At 37.4% G+C, this 22,574-nt stretch overlaps 1 protein-coding gene across 7 annotated transcripts in view; it reads left to right on the top strand.

Annotated features, from left to right (window-relative positions):
• Nucleotides 1–22,574, top strand: part of Med14 (mediator complex subunit 14) — a 190,947-nt gene that overhangs the window by 148,822 nt on the left and 19,551 nt on the right. For all 7 annotated transcript variants that reach the window (XM_063245712.1, XM_063245711.1, XM_063245710.1 and 4 more), the window contains 10 exons: nt 803–962; nt 4,814–5,005; nt 5,633–5,767; nt 8,646–8,722; nt 14,066–14,226; nt 14,310–14,456; nt 15,603–15,694; nt 17,115–17,267; nt 17,737–18,006; nt 21,790–21,930. In XM_063245712.1, coding sequence (XP_063101782.1) covers nt 803–962; nt 4,814–5,005; nt 5,633–5,767; nt 8,646–8,722; nt 14,066–14,226; nt 14,310–14,456; nt 15,603–15,694; nt 17,115–17,267; nt 17,737–18,006; nt 21,790–21,930 — 1,528 coding nt within the window. The remainder of the gene's footprint in view (nt 1–802; nt 963–4,813; nt 5,006–5,632; nt 5,768–8,645; nt 8,723–14,065; nt 14,227–14,309; nt 14,457–15,602; nt 15,695–17,114; nt 17,268–17,736; nt 18,007–21,789; nt 21,931–22,574) is intronic.

The raw sequence follows: 22,574 nt of genomic DNA, 5'->3' as shown, positions 1-22,574 counted from the left end.
ACTGGTTCATGATTTGTACCACATATAATTCACCGTGCAAATGTGATAGTTGCCGAGCTCACCTGCAGCCTGTTTAACAAGGCAGATGACTCTACTAATCATGAGCTTCTATTGTTATATTGCTGTGAAAATTTGTATTTTTGTGTAGTTATTTCATTGTGCATTAATGAGAGTTTGCAAACCAGTTATTGTATACTTTTTTATATATTTAATTCCCTGATATCCTAATATCAAGGATAACCAAATAAAAGGAGAGGAGTACTATAGTAAAAGTATCAAAATGACTTACCTAAAAAGGAGAAGGCAGGAAGATAATTTGTACTTACTAGCACCTGCCAGGTATACCAGATACTTAATACATACACAGTGTAAAAAATGGGGCTGTATATGTCCAGTGACACCAGAAAATGAAGTACCTTTATGCTTATTTATTATTTATTGTACTGTTTTGTTCTCTGAATACTTTAGACGCTTTAGAAAGGATGTTGAGATTAGTTTGTACTGTCTTTAAAAGGTAGTAAATCCATCATTCTCTATAATAAATTAAGCTAGTATCTCAGATTTACAGTTCATTTTCACTTATAAGTAGTCAGAATCATTCATATTGCAGTTTAAACTTATTAAAACTCGAACAGTTCAACATAAAACTATGTAAAATGACTCATCAGTATGGTCTTTTTGTTCAGTTAAATTTCCATAAATTGTTTTTTTAGTTGTCTTCAGTCTGCTTTTTAATCAGTACCACACAATTAATCAGAAAAGCCTATGATTTTATGATGTGAATTATCTCTTTTAAATTAAGGTTTTGGCTTGGACAACAGCGTTGCAAGCAATCTATAAAACATCTGCCTACAATAAGTAGTGAAACATTACAGCTTTCCAATTACTCAACTCATCCTATTGGAAAACTTTCTAAGAATAAGCTGTTTATTAAACTTACTCGCCTTCCACAATACTACATTGTAAGTATGCAAAGGGGTAGTTGGGGATCAAGTCCAGTAATTCCTTTAGTATCATGAATGATTTATTGTTTAATTTTCTAACGAATTCTATTGAATATTTGACTTTCACGTATTCTCAACACAGTGTGTAGAGATGGGGGAGAGAAGAGAGTTATGTCTTATGGCAGCTGCCATCCCTCATCTAGGATCTCTTTTATAGTGAGTCTTAGTTTTTGATTGGAATGAGGCCTCTCTTCCATTTGAAGAAACAACTTGACAGCCAGCACTATGAAAGTGGTGTCTGGTAAACTTGTTTGGTCTCAGTTGAATATGAACTTACATAAAGCAGCCTTTGCTTTGTTATTTTTTATTGTCGTTGTTGCTCTTTTTTTTTTTTTTTTTTTTTTTTGAAGCGAGTGTCTCAATATGCAGTCCAAACTGATCTTGAACTCACTGTGTAGCACAGGCTTGCCTTGAATTTGGGATGTTCCTGCCTCAGCCTTCTTAGTACCAGGATTACAGGTGTGCACCACCACTTCCAGCTAAAATAGTTCTTAATTGTTTGAGGGCATATCCCATTTTTTTGATTGCTTGCAGCTACCTTTAAGCGCATAGAAAGATCCTTTCATTTTCCATTTTCACTTTTTTATATGGGAAATAAAGCAAAGTTTCATAACAATAAGAGAATAATAATAGTTAATGCATTGACTATTGTCTTTAAAGTAGTTAATCAGAATATAACATATGAGCATAAAGAATTCTTCAATCAATATTAGCACAAACCTTTCTTTTTAGTGAACTAAGTAATAGAAACTAGTAGTATAACTATCTTGTATTTTGTTTTTTTCCCTTCCTTCCTTTCCCCTTCCCCCCAACCTAGTTCCTTATTCCTTTTGAATTTAGTTTTTTCTTGTTTCACAACATCTATTGTACATTCCATTTTCAGTCTTACTGGGTGTTTTCCAGGACATCTTCGAAGTAGTTAAAATTTGTAGGAATTTGAAATATGAACCCACCGTAAATATATTTCCTTGCTTATAGAAATTTTTTTTTGGAGAAATTTCTGAATATACCAGATAGCTACTTTTGGCTAAGCATCTAATGTATTTGAAATTTTTAATTCAAGATTGGTGGTTGAAGGTAATGGGAATGAATTTTTTTTTAAATGTTGAGCTGTACTTTTAAAAAACAGTATCTTGAAAAGAATACCCTGGGTAGGCTGGTAGATCTTGAGTTGCTGATATAGATTAATGAGTCTGTTACTGATGCAAGTTTTACTTTTTTCTGAATTTTAAAACACAAGCTGTGGAACTAGATATGTCACACAACAAAGGGCTATTATTTCGGTTCTCAGTAAACTACCTCATCTACATGTAAATGATTATGCAGAATACTTGTATGATAACCAAACCTGTGGACATACTCAGTTACACACAAAATACCATTTAGATAGCTGTAATCTTAAAAAATTCTTTGGCCTTATTTAGCATCAACTGACAGCTAAGTTTTAGTGTCAGTGCCCAGTTGCAAAACAACATTTGTTTTACATAACTTAGACCAAATACGGGTTTAATCCCTATCCTGCAGATTTATCACTTAGGATGATATATTCATAAAAATGAACATTAACAACAGAGGTGAGGCTTACTACAGCTGATTTCCCTTTAAATGTCTGCCATTTTATATTTGTTGATCAGCTTTATTCAGATAATTTACATATGATAAAAATTCAGACTTTATGAGTTTTGATAAATGCATAGTTATATAACTTCTGTCTCAGTCAGGATATAAAACACATCCATCATCTCCTACTGTTGACTTCTTTTCTGTCTATAGTTTTGTCTTTACTTTTTTTCCTCTGCATGATGCCTTTGATATTTATCCATGCTGTTGTATGTATAATTTCTCACATTTATTGTGGCAGAGTATTTCATATAATGGATATATCACAGTTGCTTAATTATTTTATCCATTGAAGGACATCTCCATTTTCCAGCAATTGGAGCAGTTGTGCCAAAGCTGTTAAACATTTACGTATATTTTTGTGTGACTATATGTTTTTCTTTCTTTTGGATAAGTAATTGGGAGTGGGATTGTTGGGTCACGTAATGTGTTTTATAAGAAAACTACCAAACTTTTTCAAAGTGACCATACTGTTTTGCTTTTACCAGTAATATTTTGGGAGTTCAAGTTGTGTCTCATTCTTGTCAGTAATGGGTATTGTAAATTGAGACAATTTCAGTTGCTTGATAGGTGTATAGTGGTATTTTAGCATAGATCTGACTTACAGTGCCACAGTGGCTGATAATGTTAAACATCTTTTCATGTGCTCACTTGCAATCCATATCTTACTTGGTGAATTGTCCATTTTACTTTAACTTTTCCATTTTCTCAGGTGCATCAGCAGTGTAATGCTTTCCTAAAAAGATATGGGGAGGGATGAGTATTTAGCTCAGCAATTCTAGCACTTGCCTGATAAGTGTGAGGTTATGAGTTCAATCCCTGCTACCAAAAGAGAGAGAGAGAGAGCGTGAGCGAGTGCGAGTGAGCTATGGGGAGAAGAGGAAGTGAAAGAGACTTTCTTTTTCGAAAGATGAGAATATGTGTTGGTCAGGAGCCTTTTTTTTTTTTTTTTCTTTTTTGGTCTTTTTGAAACAGTCTTGCTATACAGTTCAGGCTGGCCTTGGGCTCACTTTGTATCCCAGGCTGGTCTCAAATTTGCAATAATCCTTTTGCCTCAGTCTCTTGAGTGCTAGGGGATTATAGGCATGCACCACCACCCCTGGCTGGAACCTTTTCTAGTGGCATTTCTTTTTTTTTTTTTTTTTTTTTGAGACAGAGTCTCCTTAGTCTGTTCTGGTCTTGCACTCATGGTGATCCTCCTGCCTCAGTGTGCTGAGTGCTGTAATTACAGGGATGTGCCACTGTGCCTAGCCTACTAATGGCACTAATTTCTGTCACATGAGGACTTTTTTTTAGCTAGACCTTCCAGCTAGTAAGGTGGGTTAGAGCAGTGTCTTGTAGCCAAACTTTCAAGATCAAAGCTCAGGTCTATCACTTCTTAGCTGTAAGATGTTGGGCAAGTTACTTGGGTTTTTTGTGCCTCAGTTTCCTTTTCAGAAAAATGAAATAATACCTACTTCCCAAAGAAGGAGGATTAAATGTTTTCACATCTGTAAGGTACTTCAGATAGCATTTGGCACATGGTAAGCTCCTCATCACTGTTAATCATTGTTGATACTGTTATCTCACAGTGACCACATTTTTCATTTGAAAAATCAAGGTTATTTTTACATCACAGTGAGATACAGTTGTCATTTTCCTCTGCCATAATGGATTTTTAAGAATGTTTTAATGGTTAAGGGAGGCAGCATGGCAATTTAAAATGCGTACATAGAATAAAATACGTTCTAGAAAATCTAGCAGACCTGCTGGCCTTAGGCGTACTTTTTTCCACTTTATAAGCTAAACATGACTATCAAGAATACCTAATGCTAATAACTTTAAATATTCCATTTGCTATAGTTTATGGTTACTTTCACTTGAATCTTTAGTCTGATCTACTTTTTAGAAAAATTATATTTACTAGAAATGTTTTTGATATCATAGTCTATTTGTCCTTATTTTTCTTTTTTCTTCTTTTTTTTTTTTTTTTGTCTTTTTCATTTTTATCGGTACCAGGGATCGAACTCACGACTGCCTGCTTGCAAGGCAGGCGCTTATGCCGCTGAGCTAAATCCCCAGCCCCTGTCCTTATTTTTCTAAAAAGTCATCTGTGTTAAGTTTATGATTCTGAGCCTTACTTGACATAAGGGTGAAATATCCAACCCTTGTTATTTCTCGAGTCTCATTTCTGATTTGGGTCTTTGTAGGTTGTAGAGATGCTGGAGGTTCCAAATAAACCTACGCAGCTGTCGTACAAGTACTACTTCCTATCTGTGAGTGCTGCAGATCGTGAAGACGGCCCTGTTATGGCACTGCTGTTACAGCAGTTTAAGGAAAACATTCAGGACATGATTTTCCGTAAACCTGGGAAACACGCCAGAACTGGTACCAAACGCAAGGTATGATCACATGTGGAAATGAGTACAGATTTTGGATATGTTAACTTTTTTGTATATTTTTACCTGTTTTTAATGTGGGAAAGATTTAAATACAGTTTTAAAGAGGACAGCTATGATGTATAAGTACTAATTGGCTGCATTTTCTTGGGACTGCTTCTGTTTTAGGTAATAATCATACACGATTTTCCACACAGAATTTGTTAAATATACTATTTACTACTAACTTACCAGTACTCAGGTTAATATTTGCTCAGTAAACATCTGGTAAAAGTGTAACGTTTTAGTTAACATTGAGCATGTTTTTTTGAGGCAGGGTTTTGTTAGATAATTTAGGTTCCTCTCAAACTCACTGTGTAACCAAGGCTGGCCTCGAACTTGTAGCAATCCTCCTGTCAGCTTCCCGAGTACTGAGATTATAGGTGTATACCACCATGCCTGGCTAACTCTGAACTTTGTTACAGTAGTCATATGTAATGTTTTTTTTTTTTGGTCTTTTTCGTTTTTATCGGTACCAGGGATCAAACTCACGACTGCCTTCTTGCAAGACAGGCGCTTATGCCGCTGAGCTAAATCTCCAGCCCCAATGTAATTGTTTTTTAACCTAGTGTGTTTTTGCTTAATTTCTAGTTGTCTGATGATTCATGTCCAGTAGAATCCAAGAAAACCAAACGATCAGGAGAAGCGTGTGCCTTCAATAAAGTTCTAGCTCACTTTGTTGCTATGTGTGACACAAACATGCCATTCGTAGGACTTCGGTTGGAGGTAATGTTTTTGAAATAACTCTGGATATGTTGAGTGAAAAAGCAGTTTTTAAAATGCATTAATTGAATGAATTCAATTAGGAGAAGTAGAATGGTTAAGATCCTACTACTCATTTTTGGAAGGGTGGGGCTTCAGTCCTCATGGTTCATGATATACATGCAAACGTAAGTCATTTTGTGTCATTCTAAGTCTTCTGCTCATTATGTAAATTCTCAGTGAAAAAATACAACTTTCAAGAATTAATATCTTTTTCATCTCTCAGTAGCTGCTTTAAACCTATTAGAGTTGGTTAGTTGATAAAGGGTTGGCTCCTTTTTTGAGTTGATGAAGCCATGCATATAGCTTAAGCATTAATTAAACTGGGCTTCTTTATGAGAAGCCAGAAGGAATATTAAACTATATTTTTATTTTTGTCACATGGGAGAAATGATAACATTTGTGCAGAATCAATGTCTTTAAAAACATACAGTTGTGCCAGGTATGGTGTGCATGCCTATGATCTAGCACTTGGGAGGCTGAGGCAAAAGGATCAGTGTGATTTTGAGGCCAATCTGGGCTACATAAGGAGTTCAAGGCCAGCCTGAACTACATAGTGGGCCCCTGTCTCAAAACAGAAAGGAAGAAATATAGCTATGATTTCTAGGCATGAAAGTAGAAAGAGGTAAAAATCTGAAATTTCTTATATTTCCAAAAAGAGGCTTGACCAAAGATTGACAACCCTGCATAAGTGATTAAAACTCTGATTTCTCTCTAAAAGTTTTCATTTTTGTTATAGTTCCTTCTTTTGTAAGTTACTGTAAATGATGAGATCTAGAAACAGGAAAGTGGACCTTTTTATTGGGCTGATGATAATGGCCTTGAGAAGACTATGAAAATAGCTTTTATGCTTTGAAACTGATGGGCAAACCCTTTTTTTTGGTACCGGGGATTGAACTTATCACGAGCTTGCAAAGCAGGTGCTTATGCCGCCGAGCTCTGCAAACCTTTTCAATAAAGGGCCAGGCAGTAAATGTTTTAGGCTTTGTGGGTCATATGATCGCTCTAGAACTCAAATCAGCTGTTGTCATAGTTGATATTTAAAGAAATGAACATAGCTGTGTCCTAATAAACTTCATTTTATAAAAATGGGCAGAGGGCCAAATTTGGCCCACAAACTGTTATTTGCCAATCCGTCCTTTAGAGGACTTTGAGATCTGCAAGCAGAGGATAAGGTGTGAAATTGTGAAGAGTGCAGTATCTTAGAGAAAAACCCAAGCCAAGAAACAGACACCTAAAAGAGGTACTCAAGACCTTGATGTCCCTTGGCTCCTAAAACTGTGAGTGAGCTTGGTGAATATCCTCTCATCTGGGAACTGGCCATAGCTCCTAAACTGTACAGAGAGTATCTATTTCCTGTGTTCTTGAACTCTTCATCATGTCACTTAGATTAATTATACAAGTGTAATTCAGTTATAACCTTTGCTGTGGAATGGGAGGATACATGGTACTGGGACATTGCAGGGCATTTGTGTCCTCTCTCCCTACCCACAGGCCAGATTGTACAAAAATGTGTTTTTGCAGGCTCACAGAGAGTAATGCCTATTGACATGTATCTTCTCTGTGCCCTGTCTCTGGACTGGTATCCTTATCACACACAAAGGACATTTAAAAACATTTCTGTAGTACTCTACTGAACTCAGTAAAGGTTTTCAAAACTTACTTACCTTCTCCCAGTGAAAATTCTAGCTATATTAAAAACAAAAACACGTCTTCTTCTTATAGTAATTTACCCTTTATGTGATTTAGTTATGTGAATAACTAGGTCTAATCTTACCGGGGCTGTTTGTATCTCTGATTGATAGAATAGTGGCTGTATCTTTGAGACCATCTCATCCTTTCCTTCACTTCCTTTGAATCCAAATTCCCACTGCCTATCTGCCTAATAGTTACTTTTCTAAATTTCTGCCCTTCCCAGGCCAAAGAGTGACTTAAGTACTAACTGAAATCCTTTCTGGAAGAGGGTACATATAAATCCCCTATCAAAGGAGACCTGACAGTATCTGCCAGAGGCAAGCCTTTCTTCGGTAGATCAGATGACTTACTTACATTCCTTAACATCTTGTCATTCTGTAGAAAAGGTTTCCTTGCATTCATCATCTTAATACTTTTTGAATCCTCCATTTGGGAAAGAGATCTTTTTGAGTAGATGCATAAATTAGAAATTTTCTTGGGTCTCAGACAGAAAATAATTTGAATTTTAAAAAATAGAAAATTGTTAAAAATGTATTTCAGCAAAGGAATAAACTTAAAAATATTTGTGATGATTAGAAATGAGATGAGTATAACTCAGATTTGTTTTGAACAAATAATAGAATTTGCATAAGAAAACCAGTCTTAGTTTTTCACATGGCTTGTTTGAAACCACCAGATTTGATTCTGAGTTACTTTTAACTTGCTACAAAAATTAGGTTTATCTCCTGAATTTTGAAGATTTGCTACCTATGAAGGTGTTTTTTAAATTAGAGACTTAGGCAGTGTTGAGTTTCACTGGGCCTAACCTAGTTTTTCAGGAAATCTAATAATGGGGTCAATGATAATGTTGGAACTTCGGGAAAGACTGGCCCTAGATGCCTAGAGAATAGAGATAGAACCGGTGTGGTAATGCCTGCCTATAATCCCAGCACTTGGGAGGCTGAGGCAGGAGAATCATTGCGAGTTTGAGGCCAGCCTGGGCTGCAAAGTGAGCTCAAGGCCAGCCTGAACTGCACAGCAAGACCCTGTCTCAAAAAGACAACAAAACAAACAAAAACAAAAAGAGAATAGAGACAGGAGTACATAGAAAAGATAGGTTTCTTTGTAAAATTAATGGTCTGTTATGACTGTGCTTTTCTTTTCCCAGTTGTCCAATCTGGAAATCCCACACCAAGGAGTGCAAGTGGAAGGTGATGGCTTCAGCCATGCTATTCGCTTATTAAAGTAAGCCCCTGTCGTGTGACGCACCGGGTGCCCCTCATTGCAGTCACACTGCCAGAGCTGTTGCGCTCCTTCTGTACAGGGGCATGAAGCAGAGTCACAATCTCTGAATGTTTTGGATTTCTGCATAGACTTACTGACATCTAAGGGAAGATTCCCTTTAAGGGTGGAGTGCAGTTCAGCAAGATATGGTATTTTAGGATGTCTTTTCTCTCCATTTCTTTTATTCCTTCAGCAGCTATTTACCAAATGGGACTGTATGTCAGGCTGGAATTCTCATAAGGCCCTTCGGGATATTGTTGGTTACTGGAGGTGGATGGGTGCTTTAGAAGTTAAAAGGCATATCCCTTAAGAAGCACCAGTTGTACTCATCATGGGGGGGGTAATAACTAGGAAAGGGGGGTTTGGGGAGGGTAACCGCTGGCTAATGGAAAGGTACGAAAGGAGGCAGAAGAGAGCTCGGCAACCCGGAGCCAAAAGTTTAGCATGGCAGGCACTAGAGAGATGAGGCTGGAGATGTAAGCAGGAAGGGTCAGATCCTGTAGAACTTTTTAAAGTTTCCTTAAGCAATTTAAACTGTCCTAATGGCACTAAAATGTCATCAGATGATTTTAAGCAAAAACTGACATCATTAGATGAGTGTTTCTGAAGCTTAACTTGGTAGAAACGTGGAGAGTAAATTGGAGGGAACAAGACGGAAGTAGTGAGACCAGTTATTGAGCTGGTTCACCACCACAGTTGGCAGCTTGGACTGGGTTAGGATTCACAAGGATTTAGGAGGTAAACTTTCAGATTTAGTTGATACTGGAGGTTGAGAAAGGTGGAGAGGAGATGGCAAAGATGCTTCTTAGTTTTATCTTGGGCAAATGATGGATGATGGTAGTGGTTTCTGTGACAAGGGACATTGCAGATGTGAGTGTGAAAGGACTTTCCTAAGTTTGAGGTGCCCCCATGTCCTCTGAGCAGGCAGATACATACAATAAACTCAGATTACCGATCTGAGAGGGGAAGTAGCTAAAGTCTTCATCCTGAATTGAGCTGGGGAAGTAAATCACCAATGATGAGTATACCAAAGGAGATGAACAGAGGGCTTGGTTCTAAATGGACAGAACCAGGAGCTGAAGGATGCTTAAAAGTAAAGCTAATGTGGTTATGTGGACTTTAGACAGTGATAGAATGTGGACTTACAAAGCTGGAGTACCATGAAAGAGACCAGCTTCTTGGTCCAGAAAATGGTAGGGGTTTTTGCTTTGGCATTTTTTTTTTTGAGAGGGGAAGCATTTTATTGTTTTTTAGATGTTCGTTAATACATAGTTTATTAGTATATAGCAGTTTTTATTTAGTGAATTCCCATCTGCCAAGCCAGCATATCTTCAGATTTGAGCAGTGGGGCTTTAACTTTCATTGCATGGGAATCCGTTTGTTTCTGTGGAAGGTAGAAAGGCCTAGCAAGTACAGTACTATGCACATGACCCACATACCATGGTGCTCACTTTGGGTACTAAGGATTGAAAAGGGAGGATAGCTCTGCTTGCAGCTTTTTAAAATTTTCATGATGCCGGAGATCGAACCCATAGCCTTTGCATTGAGCTACATCCCCAGGTCTATTTTTGAGATAGTCTCACTTAAGTTGTCCAATTTGGACTCAAACTTGTGATTCTCTTGCCTCAACTTCTTGGAGTATAGGGATTATAGTTGTATACCACCACATCACACTTCTATCTGACTGTCTTAACACTGTCTTTACACAAAATTTTCAGGAGACAGAGCTGGTTTTACAGATTTAGTAGGAAATGTAATATTTTTTATTGCGTTTAGATTTGAATTGGTTTGCCTAAAATACTGTATAGGACACATTTCTTCTACTTTGCTGAAAATATGTTCTGTTCTTGTTCAGCCATATCTCCTTGAAAATCTGTTGAGCTGGCCTCCTTGGTGCTTCTCTGGTACCATAATAGATATATTATAGAAAATCCTTTATTCATTCAGTTCCATGGACCCATTGCCTCCTGCAGAAAGCAGCCTCGATTGCACAGCATACATGAGGTTTAGGACGTCATTTTGAGAGCCACATGCTTATGATGGCTAGTATTGAGCTCTCCAGCAAGTTTCTTACCTTCTGTGTTCAGATTATAGTCCTAAGCAGTGGCCCTCATCCCCTGGACATACGAATTGGAGTTTTTGTCTCATCTGTTGTGCATGCCTATGTGTGTGTTTACCTCCTGTAGCTTTTGCTACAAACGCACAGCTCTTGTTTTTTGCAAGTAGAGGGCTCTGCTTCTCCGTGTGTGTGTGTGTGTGTGTGTGTGTGTGTGTGTGTGTGCGCGCGCGCGTGTGTGCGCGCGGCCTTTGTGAAGTCTTTTTTGCTTCCTTTAGGTATACTTGTGCTGCTTTGACTAGCTCTTTCAGGGACTCTTCTGCTTTTGCACTGTGAGGCCAGAGTGTGCTTACTGATGTTTGTAAAAGCCTTCAGAACAAAGCAGTCACCCATCTGCCCTAGAGGACCTTTGCTTAGTTCTTTAGTTTGTTCAGTGCTCAGGAAGGACTGGGGAAAAAGCCAGGAGCGTCTGTTTAACAAAGATTTTGAAAAACTTTTTTGAATTGGTAGAATTTTTTTAGAAAAGGTTAACATGTTATTCAGGAGATGTCTTCCTCAGTTCTTAATTTTTGGCTAATATGATAGTATTTTGTAATATTTTAAGTTTGTAGCATGGTATCTTTCTGGAGAAAACCCTGTGTGCTATCATGCCAAGACGATTAAAGTTGTAACTTAGTTTCTTTTGTATTCTATTATACTTACAATCTTATAAGTGAGTAAATATGTAACAGGTTCCTTGTTATATCTATATCACGAATTATGAGAGTGACACAGAATGGACTTTCAGAGTCTTGCTGTCTCTCTAATAGAAGTTGAAAGGAGTCTTACACTTACCTTAGCCCTCACTTAAAAACATAGCAGCTTTGGTGCTTTCATTTTCTAGCCAGGTAGGTTTCATGAAAAACCTACTTAATATAAAAAGAAGATAATTCTTCAGTTACATTTTCAAGCTCAAAATAAAATATCTTCTGGATGTGGTGGTATACACCTGTTATCCTCTCATTCAGGAAGCTGAGACAGGAGGATTACTGTGCGTTTGAGACCAGCCTGGGCTACATGGTGAACTCAAGGTCAGCCTGCACTACAGTGAGACCCTGTCTCAAAAAAATAAGAGAGGGCTGGAGATATAGTTCAGCAGCATAGCGCCTGCCTGGCAAGCATGAGGTCGTGAGTTCGATTATACCAAAAACCCTAAACACACACACACACCTCCATTTGAATTGCCTACTTTATAACTCTTGAGTAGAGCTGTGTCTCGAGTGTGGGGACAGGCAAGTCCTCAGTGTACCTATCATGTTGAAGAACATGTGTGCCATATATGCAGTTTCCATAGCTACCTAAAATATAGTTGGGCAAAATCTTCCTGTTAGAGTGGTAAAAAGTTTGTAATTTAAAGAGATAACGTTTGAAAAACCTTAAAAGCTACATATTGAAGAAGAGATATGATAGAAGTTTTAATTGTGGAAATTTAGTACTATATTAGTTCTATTTTTATGTGACCTATATAGCTTTTATCCCCCTAAAATTTTTTATTTTATTTTTTGCCACATGCAATGTCACTTTTTTTCCTCTCCTACGTTGTTTGTACTGGGTCATTGGTTCTTGAACCTAGGGCAATGTTGGGGTATTTTTGGTTATCATTAACTGAGAAGACGAGTGGGAGAGACTTCTGGCATCAAGTAGGTAGAGGCCTGGACTACATGAGTCCCCCACAACAAAGTATGGTCTAGCCCAAAATGTCTTAATTGCCAGCATTAAGAAACCCCATTTGAGGTGTTATATTCTGAGTAAGACTTCTGAACCAAGATTCTGTATTTCTAATTACATATATTTTGTAATTTTTTCACTTGATAAGGATAATCATTATGCTAAATCTGAGAAGCAACTATTTTCTTTATTAACTCATTTCTTGTTCAGGAAAAAAATGTGCAGCTTCCTGCCAGTGTTTCTTTAATTTTTAGTGATTAAGAATTACTATATTTTATAAATGGAAATACCACTACTAAAAACAGAATGTTATAAATAGAATGACATCTGTTATTCAAAGACGATTGATAATACTAGAGCCGTGCAAAAATAATAAAAGTGAAGTATTTTATGGCAGACTTTAGCAGTAAGGCTAGTACTATAATCTGCCAGTTTTGGGGGGCAAATGTGAAATGGGTTAAGAGATAGTGTATTAGCTGGACGTCGTGGTACATGCCTGTCATCCCAGCACTCAGTAGGCTGAGACAGGAGGATCATGGTGAGTTTGAGGCCACCCTGGGCTACATACATAGTGAGTTCAAGGCCAGCCTGAACTATGTAACAAAACTGGCCTTAAAAAAGAGGGAGGGAGTATAAGAGGGAGAGAGAGAAAGAAAGATAATGTGTAATCAATATGTCACATCATTATTTTATCCATTACTAAAATAACTCTAATAACTAAAATATATTACCTCCTGTTAGGACAAATGAGATAGTTCCTAAAGCTGTAGAAGAAAAATGGATAGGTAGATCTTTTTAAAATATCAAAAGCTACTGTTTCTCTTGTATATATGGTGTGTGTCTGTGTGTGCATGCATGTATATGTGACAGACAAGAGTTACTACATGGAAAACCCCATCATTGTAAGAGTTACCCTTACAGAGGAAGAAGGGTCCGGGGGGATAATGAGCCTGGGGTTTTGTAATGGCAACTTAGGGTAATTAACATATATGAATATCTGCTCTATCAGACACAATAAGCATTTTCTCTGTTGTTTTGCCATTTTTTTCCTACCATTGACCCATAAAGTAATTCTTCATTTTACAGCTGGGGAAACTGAAATTCCAAGAGGTTAAATGAGGTTGAGTAAGATTAGAATGCATGTTCCTGACTCCATAGTCCTCGTTCTTTGTAATTTGTTGCCATGTCTTCAAAGTGTAGCTTTACAAGTATTTTGTTCACCTTAGCTTTTTCTAGAAGATGCTCTGATTTTATGGAGCCTCTGTTCTTGATTTTCATTTTATATGTGTGGTCTTTAAATGACAGAATTATGAATAATGACAAATCATTACTTTGTTAAAATGAGAGGTTCTAATCCAGGATGATATGAGTTAAATGGGATAAATACTATTAATTTACTGTGAAATTATTCCCTCCTTTGCAGAAGGAATTAGAAGTAAAATTTGAACTACAGTTCTGATGTCACACCCTGCTTGTTGTTGTGTACATTGTGCCTTGTCTTTCTGTAGAAAGTCACTTCATCTGCTGTCTTTCATCACCAGAATTCCTCCCTGTAAGGGTGTAAATGAGGAAACCCAGAAAGCTCTGGATCGCTCTCTTCTTGATTGCACTTTCCGATTACAAGGTAGAAATAACCGCACATGGGTGGCAGAGTTAGTGTTTGCCAACTGTCCACTTAATGGGACTTCTACCAGGGAGCAAGGTGAGATGTTTCATACACTTTGTCTTTGCATATTTGTGAATTTTTTAGTGTTTATTACTATTAATCTTTTCTTAATCCTGTAGGACCATCCAGGCATGTTTACCTGACATATGAAAATCTGTTGTCTGAACCTGTTGGTGGTAGAAAAGTGGTTGAAATGTTCCTTAATGACTGGAACAGCATTGCACGATTATATGAGTGTGTGTTGGAATTTGCACGCTCTCTACCAGGTACACATGATAACCTTCCTTTTAAATTACTCCCCTTGGGGTGGAGATGTAGCTCAGTGGCATAGCGCCTGCCTAGCAAACGTGGGGTCATGATTTCAATTCTAGTGCCCCAAAAGAATAAATAATAAATAAATAGTTTTTAAATTGAAGTAAAAAAGTGTACATTGTTTTAAAAATATATATATATCCAATAAAAATATGTTCCTTTCATTCCAGACTTACTTCCTTCCCCCAGAGATAATCACTATTAAATTTCTTTTGTTTCTAGAAATTTTTAAACTCAGGTATGCCTGTGCATACCTACGTTATTATAATGTACTGTACTTATTTACTATCTGCCATTTAATTCAATTCTGTTAATTGCCTTAATCTTCACAATCGCCTAGTAGGTAGTTAATGTTCCCCATTTTACAAATAAGATAAGTCACAGATACTAAGAATATTACTAAAGGTCACATAACGAATAAGTGGCTGAGTTGGAATTGGAACCCTCTGTCTACTCTGCTGGACTGCTTCACTATTTGTCCCCCCTCCTTTTTTGGTTCCCTTTCTTGTCGTGGCCCTATTTTGTAGCATATTGTTTGTGCTGTTACCTTAAAAGCTAGAAGGATAAGCTTGAGCTATTTCTAGATAAATGGATGCATCTTGAGACCATAAGTAAAAGTAAATCAGACGTGTATAAATACTGCATTATTTCTTTGTTGTGCAAAATCAATAGTGTAAATAAGGACCAAAATATATAATAGGTATTGTGAAACTGGAGGAAAATGTTCAAATGGGGAGGGGAATGAAGGAGGGAGGGAGGAGGACAGGAAAGGGAAAAGTAAAAAAAATAAATGAGAAAAGGAAAAAGTGGAAAGAAAGCTTTGTAAATAGCGAGGGGAGGGGAGGTCAAGGAGAGGGTAGAGGAAGGGGGAGAAGAAAGGAATTAAGTTTTATGTACAGGTACAATTGTCCATAATGAATGTGATCATTATATATACTTAAAATGTACCAATAAAATCTGATTGTTTAAAAAAAGGTACTTATTTTAGAGACCTTTTTATTTAGGTATGTAAAATTGCCCAAATCTCCTCTTTTTCATAGTTGTATTTTAAAATTTGGCACGTATACTCTTAATTTCCTTTTTGTTTCTGTTTTGTTTAGATATACCTGCTCATCTCAATATTTTCTCAGAAGTTCGTGTTTATAATTACCGAAAACTTATCTTGTGTTATGGAACCACGAAGGGAAGCTCAGTAAGTCTATATGAGTTTACAACTCTGAAGTCTCTCTTTCCCAAATATTTTTAAAATCAAAAATTGCAGAAACATAAAAATTGCCTTAAAATGAATCTGTACTGAAGTATGGTCCCATGGCTCCATGGTTGCAGTACCTGTCTAATATAAGTAAGGACCAAAGTAGAAATCAGAGATAAAATTGTAAATGTTAAAGATGTGGTTGATATAAATATACCATAGTATACTATAGCAATTAACTCTTTAAAAAATTTAAAAATACCCTTTTTGATGAGTTATATGAGCTTGAAGCGTTTTTGGACTAAATAAGGGTGATATCCAAATCATGTTGACAGTGTTATTAGTATAAGCAAGAGTAAGTGGGAGTGGTTCTGAACAGAATAATGTTTCTTTGCTTGGGTCACATGGATGTTATCGTTGTTTGATCCTATCTTAATTTTGAGATTACTTCTTGTAATCTGTAGTTCCTTAGTTTTTTCTCACTCCATATGTAAAGTTCTAGAAATTTAGTATAAAAATGCAACCAGCTGACCTCTGTGAACTCCTTTATATCAAGTCAGAAATTACTTGTATGGTTTTTTTTGTTTTGTTTTGTTTTTCTGAGACAGTTTCACTATGCAGTTCAGGCTGGCCTTAGAATCATTTTGTAACTGTGGCCAACCTTGAACTGACAGAGATCCTCCTTGCTCAGCCTCCCAAGTGCTGGGATTACAGGTGACTTGCTACTACCTATGTGTTTTAAAGTGTATTAATGCAATGTATCTGTTCGGAGTGACTTCTTCTCCTTTGTAACAGTTCTTAGATAATGGCCCTAAAAGTGATTGTTCTTTGAGAAAATAATAAATAAGAAACACTAGTGATATTAACCAAGTATAATTTAATCAAAGTTTCTTTTTACTGAGCATGGTAGCTCATGCCTGTAGTCCTAGACACTCGGGAGACTGAAGCAGAAGGATCACAAGTTTGAGCTAGCCTGGATGATTTAGCAAGCCTCTACTCAATAAATGAGTAGATGGGTGGAGGAATAAATGAAAAAAGTAAGAAGGGCTGGGTGTATAGCTCAGAGGTGAAGCGCTTCCTGGATTCAGTCCCCAGTACCACAAAAAAGGTTTTTTTTTCTTTAGTACCTTCTCTTTCTGTTTTTTTTTATAGAAGACTAACACATGCTCTGGGAATATACTGACCTATATGAATAGTACATCTGGGATTTGAATCCAGTCTTGTTTTTTTACAAAAAAATTATTTAGAGGGATAATGAGGAAGTGGAAATGAGTAAAACTGAAGCCCATTAGTCTGTAATCAAAAATCAAAGATTTATTAAAAAGGGGGGATCTTAGATTGTTAGCATTTTGCCTTTTGTTGTCTACTTTTATCTTATCTTTTACTTCCTGTTTCTGAAACATGCAATCTCTTGATTTAGATTAGTATCCAGTGGAATTCCATCCATCAGAAATTCCATATTTCTTTGGGAACAGTTGGCCCAAATTCAGGTTGCAGTAACTGCCACAACACCATTCTCCATCAGCTTCAAGAAATGTTCAACAAAACACCAAATGTGGTTCAGTTATTACAGGTAATTAAGTTAATGTTTATGTTTAAAAATGAGACCTTGGGTGCTAGTGTCTCATGCAAACTCTTTGAAAATATCATATAGATTTGTCTTTAATGACTAAGGTGGGCATCTTTCCCTCTATTTTGAGCCTGCTTTGGCAATTGTCTTTGATCAAAGTGGATGCAGTAAGCTGGGCATGGTGGCGCACAACTGTAATCCCAGCACTCTGGAGGCTGAAGCAGGGGGATTGCTGCAAGTTCAAGGTCAGCCTGGGTACAATAGTGAGTTCAGTGACAAACTGAACTATACAGCAAGGCCCTGTCTAAAAAAAAAAAGCAGGCACAGTGACCTGGTTTGCATCTTCAAGGGAAAGTTTTAGGAAATGTGCCAGAAGGACATTCTGTCATTTGTGATAGTTACACATTAAAACTTCTAAGGTTTTAACATCTGTACAGAAACTGGCTGCTCTCACCATATGTACTCTTTATAGGTACTATTCGATACTCAGGCTCCTTTAAATGCCATCAACAAACTCCCCACTGTGCCAATGTTGGGCTTGACCCAGAGAACCAACACTGCCTACCAGTGCTTCTCCATTCTGCCACAATCATCCACCCACATCAGACTGGCCTTCAGGAACATGTACTGCATTGACATATACTGCCGGAGTCGAGGTGTGGTGGCCATACGGGATGGTGCCTATAGTCTTTTTGATAACAGCAAGTTAGTTGAAGGTTTTTATCCTGCACCAGGACTAAAGGTAACAGACTTTAGTATTATTACAGCATGATATGTTAAATGGAAACTGTTTTCCAAAACAGTTTTTCTGGGGGAGAAATCATGGACAAAAGCAACAGTCCTATTTGGGTTTAGTAAGCAGCAGTGTTAATTCATCATCTGTGGGAATTTATCCTGAAGGTTCTAACATGAGTGTTTAATCTTCTGGCTTGCCTGGGCTGCACCGAGAGAAGAATTGTCTTGAGCTGCATATAAAATATGTAACATAGTAATTCGTATAAGTAGCAACACTTCTTTTCTAAATGTATTCTTTTTATTATAAAAAAGAAGGCATATGGCTCACGGGCTGTAAGCTAGTTGTGCCCGAGAAGTCCTCATGAAGTGCTGTGTCCATGTGTACAAGCTAATAAGTCCTTTATTTGCTTACCCTTTGATGAATAAGGTTGAAGACACTACAGAGTGCCATGTTTGCTCTTGGAACCTTGAAAGTCATTTTCATCATTGATTATTAAAATGTTTGATCATCAGTTCAACTATGATGCTTTCTACAAGTGTAACATCTTGTGCCATATCCACTGAAGACTCTCCTGTGATTGGCTCAGTTGTTTACCTTCAGAATCAAATAGTTCCAAAAGGCTTGTTTTGGAAAATAATCTCTGGCCCATTTTCCTGCTCAAGTGTAACTACTTTAAATACACATATTGTTGATACTTAGTATTTCTATCCATCTCTAAATAGCATATTTGCGGTATTATTTGTTGACTTTTTAGTAAGAAGTTTATCTGATTCTCATAGTGGAAAAGAAATAAATTCTTAAGTTACTTTTTTTTGCATTTTTCCCCCTTTGCGACTACTCTCAGTACATGGATACATTTTTCTTTCCTCCTGTGTTTGAAATATAGTTGGATAGCAACTATGATTAGGAGTTTTTTTTAGTGTTCACATTATTAGGAATAAATAAACACTGTCCCATCAAACTTACTATGATTATTTTTCCTTTCTTATTCTGTGTTTTATTTACCTGGGAGATGATGATGACGACGACGATGATGATGATTTGGCTTAGCTTTTTCTGTACTCCATTTTAAACTCCTTCCCAGTTGTATAACGCTCCTCTTAGCACATTCTCATTTATCAGATACCTTACTGGTTTCATCTTGAAATCTCTTCCATGATCCTTTGATCTGCTCCACTTTAGCAATAGCACTGTAGGCTTTTTGTGGAATTGTGACATAGGAATCCACAGCAGGATGAAGAGGGAAGTGCTATGGTTCTTCCTTATGTTGCATGCCCTGTGGCTTTTATCCCATGTTTTATTCTTGGTTTGCTTGGGTATTTTGGTATCCTGAATCCTATAGTAACTTCCCAGGAGATGGTACATGGGAGGTTATTTGAGACCTAGTATATCAGAAAGCTGCTCCCCTCATCTAATTGAGAGTGGCTAGGTGTAGAGAGATTCTAGTCTGCAATTGTGTTCTGTAAAAATATTGAAGGCATTGTTTCATTGTTTTTTAGATTTCATTGTGACTGTCAAGATACTTGATGCTATTCTAATTCTTGAACCTTATATATCTGAGTGGGCTCTTTGAGTTTTAAAACCTTTGCACTGGGGGGCTGGGGATTTAGCTCAGCGGCATAAGCACCTGCCTTGCAAGCAGGCGGTCGTGAGTTCGATCCCTGGTACCGATAAAAATGAAAAAGACCAAAAAAAAAAAAAAAAAAAAACCTTTGCACTGGGAAATTTCCTTGTGTCATTTCTTGCTATTTTCTGTCTTAGCTATTTCTGGTAACTGCTATGCTGATGTTGGGGATCTTAGACTTATTCTCTAATTTCCTTGTCTTTTCTGGGTTGCTCTCTTTGGCTCTGGGAAACATCTTTATTTTCTATTCTAACCCTTCTATTTTCCTTTCTGCCAGGATTGTTCCTTTTTTGAAATTTCTCTCTCTCTCTCTTTCCGTCTCTGTCTCTGTCTCTTTCTCTGTCTCTCTGTCTCTCTGTCTCTCTTTTGGTACCGGAGATCAAACTCAGGATCTTGCCAAGCAGTCACTTGTGCCACTGAGCTAAATACTGGGCCCATTTTTTAAAATTTCTAAAAGCTCTTTTTGCTTCTGAGTGTTCATTTTATGATGACATGTTCTCATATGACCACATTATCTCTTCTTCCCACATAATCTCCATTTCTTACCTTTTTGAGGGAGTTACTTCTTTTAGTGTCTTTCTTCAAATATTCTTAACTCTATTCTTATTTAAAGAGGACTTACTGGCTGTTGTAGGAGGATCTGGTTGGGCCATTTCTTTGGAAAATTTTCATTGTTAGTAGCTTTAGTTTTTTTTGTTGTTGTTGTTGGGCTGATACGAGTACCAAGAAAAGAGTGTCCAAGTTTCCTGAATAAATGATACACATCTGACTCTCAGTTGGGGGAAAGTCAAATGAGAGAAAAAAAGTAGTATTCTTGAATATCAGTATATAGATTTTAACCCCTACTTTTAATATGGCACCTTTTCTCTCCATTGATCCTTGGAGGTTCCTCAAGTCAGAACTCTTCCTCTAGGAAAATGGAGGTCAGCCTAGCACAGCCAGAGTAACAGAAAATTTTGGAATTGAAGTGTCTCTTAAAGAGACTTTAAAGATGGGTGTGGTGGTGCTTGCCTATAATCCCAGCACTTGGGAGGCTGAGGCCAGAGGATTGCTGTGAGTTCAAGACCAGCCTGTGCTACACAGTGAGCTCAAGGGTAACCTAAATACGTAGTGTGAGACTTTTTGAAAAAACAAGAGATTTTCGCCCAGTCCTGTTTTTAATCCCACCTTCATGCCCATTTCCAGAAGTGCCTGGTACTGCCAATTACAAAGTATCTTTGGAATCTTGATGGAAATAGCTTTGCTTCTTGGCTTTCCTTATGGGTTGCTTATAGTTTCTCACATTGGATGCTTCATCCATCTGTTTTGCAGACTCCAGAATGTTTTGCTATTTTTTTTCTCTCCTCCCATTCCTTTTGTGTTTGTGACTATTTCAGTAGTTTTAGTAGGGTACTGAGAAAATACAGAACGTGTATTGCAAATCTGTTTAATTAAAAGTCAGACTGTGTGCTTTTAATAGTTTTCTTGTGATTTTGGTAAGATCATGATACACATCTTTGAAGACTGGGAAGTAGAGGGTATTAAAAGATTGAGCATCTGTTTGAGACATAAACTCTGGTAGCTTTGCTCAGTTTTTTTAGTGCCATATCCTATAAAATAAGGCTGTGTCACTCTTGGTAGCTCAAGATTAAGTCATAATTTGAAAAGCCCAAAGTTGGCTTAATTCTTAATCAATTTTCCTGTCATATTCTTACTCATTAAATGGGAAAATTTACAAGTTATTTGTATAACCAACATACAATTTTTCACATCCACTCATGATTTCTGGTCAGAAGTTAATAAGAAAATATTTTGACCTGGAGGTAAGAGGTACATGGCTGTACTTCTTCACTTTTTTGTTTATGTAATACTTCTTAACTGTTATAATTTTTTACTTAAATGTTATTTTTTATGTCATTAGATTTTGTTTTGTTTTGGTAGCAGGGATCAAACTCACGATGTTGCACTCGCCAGGCAGGCTCTTATACTGCTGAGCTTATCCCTGGTTTTATTGTTATTGTTAACCAGTTTTCCTTCTCTCTTCCATTAAAATTAGTAATACTCTTCTAGATTGTCCTAACAATAATTTTCAGGGATGAACATTATATGTTTGCTTCTGTTAGAAACTGTAAATGATTAAAATATTTTGCTAAAGTAACGTAAATTATACCCATTTACATCCACAGACATTCCTGAATATGTTTGTTGACAGCAATCAGGATGCCCGCAGGAGATCTGTAAATGAGGACGATAATCCCCCTTCTCCTATAGGAGGAGATATGATGGACTCTTTAATATCCCAGCTCCAGCCTCCACCCCAGCAACAGGTAATGTTTGAGCAGAACTCCAAACAGTGTCCCAGGTGTGTAACTGCACAGGCTCTGCAAGTGTCCAGGCTTCTCTGCTGAAAGGGGAAGAAGTCCTCAATAGGCCCAAGATGCCCAGAAATTTTTATTATGTAAAAAACTGATGGAGGTGAGGCGGCTTCTTGTAATGGGAAGCGAATAGTGCCAGAGGAAGCCTTGACCTCACACTGAGCTCGCACATGCACTTAAGCTGATGTGATGCAACTCCAAGGATGGGAGCATCCACTGAGGGACCTCCAGAGATCTTCGGGAGAGTGTCCTTGCCATGTCCTGTCGGACACCTGTTATTAAATTATGAGTATGGAGATTTCTGTGTCTAGTGATATTCTGCAGAAAACAAGTACACAAATATCGAGGGTTCTGTCCTCATACCATGGATAAGCCACATTATTGAATCCTAAAAGCTGGTATTTGTTCTCATGATGGCCCATGGGAAAGAAGATGATCAGGGATCCTTTACCCCTCCTGTCGTCACATAGGCCTTCCTCATCTGGGAAGCACTCATTGTGGGTGTTCAGAAGCTTACTGCCTTGGCTTTCTGAGGCCCAGTATTTGTTGTAGGTGAACACACGACCTGAAGGGGCTCTTTGGCGTGTCATTTAGAT

This window comes from Cavia porcellus, unplaced genomic scaffold (assembly GCF_034190915.1).
Source record: "Cavia porcellus strain 051 isolate PalLab524CR breed Dunkin Hartley unplaced genomic scaffold, mCavPor4.1 scaffold_3, whole genome shotgun sequence".
Taxonomy (NCBI): domain Eukaryota; kingdom Metazoa; phylum Chordata; class Mammalia; order Rodentia; family Caviidae; genus Cavia; species Cavia porcellus.
The sequence above is the reverse complement of the archived record's forward strand: the minus strand, read 5'-3'. Positions and strand labels throughout refer to the sequence as shown.